The 9,637-nt window shown below is 39.4% G+C and overlaps 1 protein-coding gene across 1 annotated transcript; it reads right to left on the bottom strand.

Annotated features, from left to right (window-relative positions):
* Positions 1 to 427: 427 nt before the first annotated feature.
* LOC138605048 (bile salt-activated lipase-like) lies at positions 428 to 8,361 on the bottom strand. Its single transcript, XM_069677122.1, has 11 exons — positions 8,296 to 8,361; positions 7,710 to 7,857; positions 6,197 to 6,316; positions 5,918 to 6,115; positions 5,656 to 5,786; positions 5,401 to 5,508; positions 5,143 to 5,257; positions 3,079 to 3,265; positions 2,773 to 2,976; positions 737 to 946; positions 428 to 608 (listed from the first exon to the last, which is right to left on the bottom strand). Exons 1-11 carry the CDS (start codon positions 8,356 to 8,358, stop codon positions 428 to 430), a joined length of 1,665 nt encoding a protein of 554 aa, XP_069533223.1. The 5' UTR covers positions 8,359 to 8,361.
* Between the last annotated feature and the right edge of the window lie 1,276 nt (positions 8,362 to 9,637).

The following is a 9,637-nucleotide window of genomic DNA, read 5'->3' as shown; positions in this document are numbered from 1 at the left end:
AAAGGCAGCATCGCTTCATCTGACACCTACCCCCGCCAGCAGTTTCAGGCATTAAAAATGACTGTATAGAAATAATCAATGATGTTGCTGATGGTCTGGTTTGCTTTTGTAGATCATATAGAGTCATCAGAATTAATTTCAGTCTGTTTCATAACCAGAGAATACTCCTCACATGAGCTTTAAATAAGCTCTGTAGCATAAAATTATTTAGCAGGACATCTGTTACTACTGCTGAGCGTAAAAAATCTCAGGTGCCAAACATCCAAAGTGAATTTGTTTTCTACTACATGTTGCACAGTTACAGAGGCACAACACATAGTAAAATAAAAAACCAAGGACATATCATTTGTATTAGTCATCCATTTATTTCTTAACCATTACAGATCTAATGAGTCTCTTAAGGTTCACAGGTGTTTGCACAGGCTTTTTACTCTGAGATGGTTTCAGGAAGGTTTGGCAGGATGCTGGTCCAGAAATGAACATGACGTGTTCTCATCTTCTGTCTCACGTAGCTCTTGTCCATGTTAGAATTGATCTCCAGGTACTTGTGCCCAGTGCTGGTGAATGTAGGCCAGGTAGCGGGCACTTTCTCTCCTTTATTGGGGTCTCTGTGGACATACCCAAAGAAAAGAGCAACACATATATTAAGGCAGATTTAGGTTATGTTCAGGGTGTGATTGAGGTTTTTGTTGGACTTTTCTGTGATGCTGTGTTTTGTGTGCACAGAGAATTATACCCAGTTTTAGCAAAGTTGGTCCAGTAGTTGATCATGTAGCCAGAGACATCGCGGTGCCACGGCCAGTACCCCAGAGGTGTGGTGAAAGGCTTTCCGAACACGTACTGCAGGTCATCGGCGTGGTCGGCTCCCATCCAGCTGGGGTAGGGCCTGCCGATGCCACCCATACGGTTAGGCTGAGAGAAGAGGTATGAGTAGGTGCGGCCAGTTCTTTATTAAGAAAAGAAAGAAACATGAATGTTACAGTAAGTACACTAATGATGGGGCTAAATATGTACTGTTAAACATGGCTTCAAATGCTTTAAAATATTTCTGCTACACAATTTCATTTTTTTATGTATTGCCAGCAATTTTAACAGTTATCCTGATTATAACATTTGATATTGCAATAAAGATTGAGCTTACTAAAATTATTAGGATATAAGGACATTATGGGAGGGGTCTGGGCATTCTCCCCCAGGAATTAGTTTTAAGCTCTATTTTGATGCAGTTTTATGCACTATTTATTTACATTACAGTAATCACTGAACATTTACAGTAATAATCTCAAAGATTTTCATTTAAATAAATGTCTGTTAATCTATTGCCAAATGAGGTAACACAGTGGTGATTGAGCCTATAACCCACTGATGAAAGCCTTTGCATTTGCAGAATTATGGACTGGGTGTCTGGTGACTCCACAAGCGGCGCCCAGTTAGTGACGTGTTTTCTATCAGCCTGCAGTGGTTGGTCTGCCAGAGAGGGTAGGCGGAGCTAAGCGGCTGCTTTTCCTGTCTCTGCAAGTGTTGCGAGTAAACAGTAATCTAATATAGCTGAAAAAACAAAGAAAAGATCGATGACTACAAATACAACTTCAAAAAGAAGTGAAAATCCAAAGAAAAAGAAACAAATTCGGCGCTCAGATGAAGGCAAACAGTCTAAAAAGGAAAGCGACCGCCAGCGAGGAAAATCAAGAGTTACAACCGGAGCTAACCGTGGTCGTAATGTGACACTGTCTGAATATCTGGCAAGTGTGCTCCTGCAATTACCGTTAATCACCATAGGTGCCGCCAAAGAGAACGAAACTGAGATTCACACTTTAAAATTGTCACCCTCAACTGCTATCGTTAAACATTTATGGACTAGACCTAGAAAATGTGAAATCAATTTGTTACCATTAGTTTATTGTAATATTAAAGAACTGTTTATTCGTCCATTGACACAACAAATAGAGTCTATGCATTGTGGTGTTGCACCTCTCATCATCTGCAACTCATCTGCAACCCTTCTCGCACTTTCTCTCCATCATTTGTGCTTGTCTCTTCCCTCTCTCTCTTCATCACATGCTGCTGTCTCTCATTCACTCCATTTCTTTATGTTGTCTGTCTGTCTGTCTGTCTGTCTGTCTGTCTGCGTCACATTAAACGCTGTGGGATTAGACGAGTAGGGCAAGCTTATCAAACAACGAACAATATATGTACATCAAAACGTGCACTTTTTGCCCTCCTGTCCCCTCTATTAAACGAATTTGAGTTTTTCAACCTGGACCTGAACACATCTCTCCTCTCCTCTCGAGTGCAGCGAGTGAGTGGTCAGGAAAGTAAGCAGAACAGAGAGAAAGTTTGGGAGTGAAGGTGTCAATCTGGCAGTCGGCTTATAATTTACATTGCACCCAAAGCTACATTCAAAATGTTTGAGACCCATGCCAGCCGCCTATATCACCTATGCCTGAGCCAGCCCTGGCTGTAGCATGCCATGAGAAGACAACTACTAACCCTCTCAGTGATAAATTAAAAGCACATTTATAAAGAACAAGAAGCTATTTTAAGGACTACATTCAATTTCTTTCATTTATATTAAAAAAGTAAAAATATAATCAAATGGACGATTAATTTTACCATATTCTGTCAATCAGTCTAATTATGTAAGAAAATTAAAGTTACACTGCTAAAAGGCCTTATTCAATAAACTGTCCAACTTCATCAGCACTGTTTGTAACGATGGCCTTTAAAAAGACTGAAAGTATGGCAATTTGTTCAGCAGTATCTTAATCTCACGTGGCGTTGGCGGCATGGAGGTAGAGGGCAGCCTGAGTAGGAACCAGGAAGATGTAGTCTGTTCCAATTTCCACAACAGTCCTCTTGATGGTCTCCTTGTTAGGATTTGATCCCCAGCTATAGGTATATGTGGCGTAGGCTTCCTCCAAAGCAGCCTTGCCTTTCTCCTTAGTGTACGAAGCCAGGAGTCTCTTTACATCCTCGCTGGAAGAGAAGGTTTAAGATTTAAATCTGATAGAACACCTTTCTCCAAAAACAGGAACCGTTGTGGAATTTCAGTTCAATGTTTTGACTGCTTGAACTCACATCGGGGTGTCCACCAGATGGGAGTTAATCGAGGGAACATCCAGACCAGTGAAGAGGTGTCCGTCCATGTCGTTGATTCCAGCGATGTAGTCGACTTCAGCTGCATTGTGGAAGAGATTATGAGGCTCATCTGGCAGGAAGTCGCCATCGACCACAGGAGACAGGAGTAGGTTGTTCACAACGGGGTCTGACGGAGGAAAATACAGTCAACTTATTAGACAGAATACGAACTGCATGTTTAAGACACACCTGGCATTCTAAACTGCTAAGACCAAGCTAGAGGGAGTTACCCTGTGCCACCTGTGCATCCACAATTGAATGCTTTACATTCATGCATAAAGCTAAACTCTTCATTTGACAGGAATGGAAGCACTGATTGTCCCTTGAAATTACAACTAGAATAAAACCTATAGTGACATTAAAAAGCCAGCAAAGAATGTGTAGCAGTTGAAATTAATAAGCATGGAGGTGGTCAAACATTGGGTGCTGTTTTGCCATGTGTTTAAGTCATAGACTGTGTATAAGAAGTGGAAGGAGCCACTGTGACATCAGCCTTTGGTTTGTGGACTACTATTTGCAATTTTAATGCAGCCTTGTTTGTTTTGTGTTTGTGTGAACCATAAGTGTCCATATTTGGATGAGAGGGGGGAGCTGGAGTGAGGAGTTAGCAAACACTAAGTTCTAAGCTAACAGTAACAGTAACTTGATGTGTAAGGACACCTGAAGGCAACATTCGCAACTTGTGAATTTTATACTTATTTTCAGAGAATATTCATGTTATATAAACATGAAAAGTTTGGGAAATTTACATAAATAGAATATAAACGTAATATTGTTAGTTCTCCAGTCAGTTGCCATGAAACCACTGCAGTAGAAGAGGACTCAATAAGATTACTCTTAATTAGAGCAGGGGCTTCAGTTTACTTCTAAGTAACTCCTGACTAATTCATTTAGTTTGTTCTCATTGACCTTTGTGACATTTCGCTTTCTTCAACAGACATTGGGCCTCATGCAAGAAGCGATATACGAACAAATGTTCTCTTATTTTTGATCTTATCCACAATTTTTTCTTATTTTGTTCGTACCCACTGGTTTCCGGGATTCAACAATGTTTTCTTATATTTGCTCTTCTCTTAGGTAAGATAACATATTACGATTGGTGGAGAGCACTCTTACCAAGAAAAGAAAAATAACTTTTTTTCGCAGTCCACAAATTGTTTGTCCAATACACGGAAATTAAGTTTTAAAACTGAGAAACATAAAAATGCATCTTATAATTAAATTTTAATTATTACATGTTTTTATTGGAATTCTAATTATTTTTTTAATTTTTGGGCTAAAGAAATACTATTGGTCAATTGATCCCAATTAAGACTATAAAACCCCTTGGATGCTTGTGTGCTTTCTGCTTCTGAATGGCTTATGTGCTGCTGTTAGATGCTTTGGCCATCCAGGCTGTACGCAGAGAGCGCACTTTGAGAGATCGCATAGATCCAATATGAGATGGATGAATGGCTGCTGAGCCGTTTCAGATTGCACATTCCATCTTCATATCAAACCACTTTCTTTTTATATCGGTAACCGTGCGTCCCTTGCTGACACGGCATTCACAGCATTCACAGCATCACAGATGTTTTGCCTTTGCTGCATGTTTGATGTACCTGTAACTCAGTTCTCAGGTCGTTCTATTTGGCAACACCTAATGGTGATAACAAGGGAATTGCGCAATTTATCATTCAGCTCTCCTGGGTAAGAGCAGATTGGGATGGTTAAGAACGTTTGGTGCATCCGGCGTTGACTTCTTTTATTTTTTTTCTCTACCAGAAAATTTAAGAGACATTTCAGAGACTGCATGAGGCCGTATATTTTTAATTTCACACCTGAGAAAACATCCAACATCTTGACTCAGGTGTTCTATATATGCAGGTACATCAGCTCAAATTGCTGATGTAGGCAGCAAATGTGGTAAAATAGATTTTTCACTGGCAGATGAAATAGTAGGACAATCATCTGTTCCCTTTCCTTTTGTTATATATCAAGGCATAATTGAAGTGCAGTCCTTACTATCAGCTGAACTCTTCACACTGAGACTGCCAGCCAACGTAAGGACTGCAGGATCAGTCATCCTCAAGCAGGCAGCCATAGAATCATCAGTGGGGCAGTTGACCTTCAGAGCAATCTGGGGAGGGAGTTCAGATAATCTCTCTAAATCTAAATTGTCTTTAAATTATATGTACATCTTTACATTCTGGTCAGCTATTTTAAAAAAGATGATTTGAAGGTCTTTAAAAGAAATAAAGCATGTCAGAGGCTGCTATTTACCTCTTCTGCAAACCTGCGGGGGTTCTTGTTGATAGCCCAGGGGGCCAAAGCGACCCCGCTCTGGGAGATGGCTCTCTTAAACAGCCCTTTGTTGTGTGGAGTGAGAATCTGTGGGCAGCAGGACAAAAAACATAAGAGATTCTTTGTTACTGTTTTTAAAGTAAGATTTAAAATTGTGAACTGTGAACATGGATAAATTACATATACATACGTCATCTCAAACTAAGAGCCGAACACCCAAAAAAAGGTTCTCACCTGGAAGCTGACACTAGCTCCACCTGCAGACTCTCCAAAGAGGGTGATGTTGTCGGGGTCTCCTCCAAAAGAGCGGATATTCCTGTGCACCCAGGCGATGGCGGCCTGCTGGTCCCAGAGACCATAGTTTCCTGCCAGGGTCAAAATCTTTATTTAATCACAGCAGGAATTACTTATTTAATGGGACATTGGGTGGGATGCCAACATATTCTAGTCACTGTACAATTTGATCAATGGAGTGAAATAATAAACTGATACCTACCAGGTATACCAGAGTCCCCAGTGCTCAGGAAGCCCAGAGTTCCAACACGGTATCCCAGCGTCACCACAATAACGTTTCCTCTGTCTGCAATCTCCTGCCCGTCGTACAGATAATTATCCAGGAAGTTAGCACCCATTGAGCCTCCAGCCAAGAAGCCTCCTCCGTAAATCCAAACCATGACTGCCAAATCTGTGGACACTGGAGAGCAAAGAGAATTTGAGCAGGTTGAAGCTCAGAAGATCTTATATGGAAGACGCTCTGCAGACTTCTCTCATTTACCTGAGCTACCATGAGGGACCCAGACGTTGAGGTAAAGACAGTCCTCGCTGCCTCTAGTATCAGACATGAGCATGTTCACCTGAAGGCATCTTTTCCTGAACTCAGTGGCCTTCAGAACACCTGATAAGAGACCCAGACAGTGTAAGAGTTACGGCTGTGTGTTTGCAAGAAACTGGCGATTCAATATGATACGAGACAATACATATGGCGATACAGGGATTACAATTCTATATATTGTGATATATTGTATTATTGCACCATGTACGACTTTGCCCTTTCATAGCCTGTGTTCTTTGTTAAGGCTAGCAATATGACCGCACTTGTTCCTGTCTCAGTTGAAATTAATTTGTTGGAGTCAAATAGCTGAAGATAGATAACAACACTGCTTACAGCCAGCCTAGGGTTTAAACCAACTTCTCATCCCCAACGCGTCAAATATGGCAGCCTGGTCAGTGGCCCTACACTTCAAAATATGACAATCTAGGTAGCCCAAAAGCGTTAGTTTGGCACGAGCAGAGCTCCTTGGTCAAGTTAACAGTAATACAACCTCCAATTAGACTTCTACAATTAAGATTGCTGACAAAAATGTCAAATTTGTCTCCTTTTAGACACACAATGTTTAGAAAAAAGAACTAACATACTACCATACATATGAAAGTACATATGGAGTACCTAGCCTGCATTTCATTACATACATGACATTACATTCATTTCATTTAGTTATGTTATGTACTTTAGTACATAACATAACTAAAGCATTGTACTTAAAGTAGTTAACTTCTTTAAAGGTGGGATATTATGCTAATTTCAAGCTTAATATTTCACTCTTTGATACCTGTGGAGTAGTTTAGCATTATTTAAAGTAAAAAGCGCAGCGTGTAGAAAAAGCTGTTTGAAACCTGGCATTCACAACAGCCTGCAGACTGAGCTGAAGCCTGGGGATTACTCCAGCATACTTTTACCTACAGATTTGAAACTGCACCTAAGATTAGCATGGACATCCAACATTGTAAGATTATATATATTGATTAAAATGTTAAACAGCATAATACCCCCTCTTTAAAGACACTACATCACCTGACTTCAATGCCATTTCAGAATATTAGTTTAAGGACAGCGTACTGAAAAGACACTTAACACCACACAAAATTAAACACTAACACAAGTCTTTGCGCGTAAACTATCGATTAAATATTGGCAGTGTTTTGTATTTGGATTATGAAACATACTATTGTTATACTCAAGAGTAAGAATAGTGTAAGACTTTTTAAAATTACCCAAATTAACTATATATGGTCTCATGACACAACATAACAGTTTATATGATGCTCATGTACTTTTACATCTCAAAGATAGAACTTTTTCAATCAGTTCAACCTTACCAATAAATCAATAAAACCTAACAGAGAAGTGATGATAAACTGTGCAGCCGTAAGTTATTGCTATGATTGCTGAATGACAATACATTTTGTTTACTGTGGGTTATAGTTTTAAGTTCTATCGGTCTACCCACCGTCCCAGCCAGGGTGGCGCTTTGGTTTCTCAAACCTTCCGGGCATGTCAGCATAGGGAATCCCTCTGAAGATGTCCATGTGACGGAATAACCCAAGACGAATCTTCTCACCCTGCACCATACCTCCGTCCGTGTACACCACGCCGAGCTAAAGAGAGTAAGAACAAAGAAATGCAAGATATAGACTTGATCTGGTAGGCCTAAAAAGATTTCATAGAATTAGAACATTGAAAAAAAATGTAACTTTTCCAATTAAAAAATGAAAATGTTTAAATCAATGAGTCGTGTAACGCTGTATTTTGATAAATGCTGTCATGCTTAAATAATATAAATATGTGTTGACAGACAGGTTACACATATATTGTTCATTACAATATATCAAGTAGTGATTTATTTATAAATAAAAACAGCTAATCATACATAAATACTTAAATTATTAAAAGATACTTTTTAATTTCAAGAAGTCTGAGGATGCAAAAACAATAGCATTTTTTTTTTAAAACACTGAACCCAGTTTTACCAGTACCAATCAGAAAACTTGAACACTCTGTTGATACACTGAAATGAATAAATTGGAGACACTTACGGAGGCGGCAGAGACTGTTTCCAGAAACACTGCAACAGCTACCAGTATTCCCAGCATCGCCATTGTGCCCAAACTGTGAGAACACGGTTGATGGTCGGCCAGGCCTTTATAAAGGAGACCCCTCCCTTAAAGCACACCTGACCAGTGTACAGTGTGTGGGCCTGTTTTTCTCACCGTTACATAATATTTTACCACCTTGTGTCCATGAGACTTTCCTATTTGACACTGATGATGAAGTCAGTTGTAATGGAGTTAAATGCTCAGTGTTATGTGCATTGAAAGGCACAAGTTGGTGGTATGTCTTATCAGTGGTGATTCAGATGTTGCCAATACTACAAGTCTTAATTTAAGGTATTTGTATACTTACCACTTAGCACTTCTGCTGCTCATAAGTTGAAATATAAAATGTATAATATATATTAAAAAAACAATGTTTTCAGAACATGATTAGAAATACTGCTTATCTAATAACCATAAAAGACAACTCAGGATAGATTAGCACTTCTTCTATGACCTATGTTTTCTGAAATTCGATTCGCTAGCCTAAAGAGATGAACATGCCACTTTGCAAACCAACTAATGAAGTGAAATTGGGCAAGGATTGCTATGGCAATTGAATGGACGACAAACCAAAAATAAGGAAGAAGACATTACAATTATGGGACCAGTGCCCTCACGGCATTAAACTTGCATAACTAGTTGTAAGAAGCGGGTCAGAGTCTGAGACAATTGAAATGTTAAATCAGTCTACAGCTGTAACAAAGAGAACTTTGTACTATTTTCACGGAAGGACAATTTTGGCATCCCTTAAGTTTTTGATGATAGATGTGTATTTTCTGTGGCTGTTATTGTGACTGCCCTCCTCGGGCTGTGTAAAGCTTTCATTTGGCTTTAAGAAATTGGTGTCTTAAAATACTACACAAACATGGCAGCTTACAAAGTGTTTGTGGGAGTGACCTTTAAGAGGTGATTTGCCTGCTTTCAACTTTTGCAGTTACATATTAGGGACGCGCCACTGCTCAGTTGACACAGCTGTCCAACTGGACGGGAAGTCACACTGATGCAGCCAAACCAAAAGATAACACTTATTTTGTGTATCAGCCTTCGCCTGACGCTGCAAAGCTGAACTGTAAAAACCTCCATCAAAGCTGACATGGCAACACTTTTAGTAAATTACAATTGTAATTAACATCTTTACAAAATATCTTTTCACACAAATACATTTTTTAAATCTAATTTATATGTGTAGCCATATTTTTTCTTTGTCAGTGTCTAAAAACGACCGGCTGAGATGTTACTATCCCTGTTTTATGTCTTGTGCTTATTGCTGCTGTCATGATTG

Source organism: Semicossyphus pulcher, unplaced genomic scaffold (genome assembly GCF_022749685.1).
Source record: "Semicossyphus pulcher isolate SPU_LCO1_2020_fin unplaced genomic scaffold, fSemPul1.0.p SCAF_28, whole genome shotgun sequence".
Lineage (NCBI taxonomy): Eukaryota > Metazoa > Chordata > Actinopteri > Labriformes > Labridae > Semicossyphus > Semicossyphus pulcher.
The sequence above is the reverse complement of the archived record's forward strand: the minus strand, read 5'-3'. Positions and strand labels throughout refer to the sequence as shown.

What these genes read in the sequence shown, in the direction of transcription:
- LOC138605048 (XM_069677122.1), bottom strand. Translation starts at nt 8,358, where the DNA reads ATGGCGATGCTGGGAATACTGGTAGCTGTTGCAGTGTTTCTGGAAACA. An exon ending in GAGCTAGTGTCAGCTTCCAG is followed by an intron (nt 5,509 to 5,655) that starts GTGAGAACCTTT and finishes TGCTGCCCACAG; the next exon opens with ATTCTCACTCCACACAACAA. An exon ending in CCCGCAGGTTTGCAGAAGAG is followed by an intron (nt 5,258 to 5,400) that starts GTAAATAGCAGC and finishes CTCCCTCCCCAG; the next exon opens with ATTGCTCTGAAGGTCAACTG.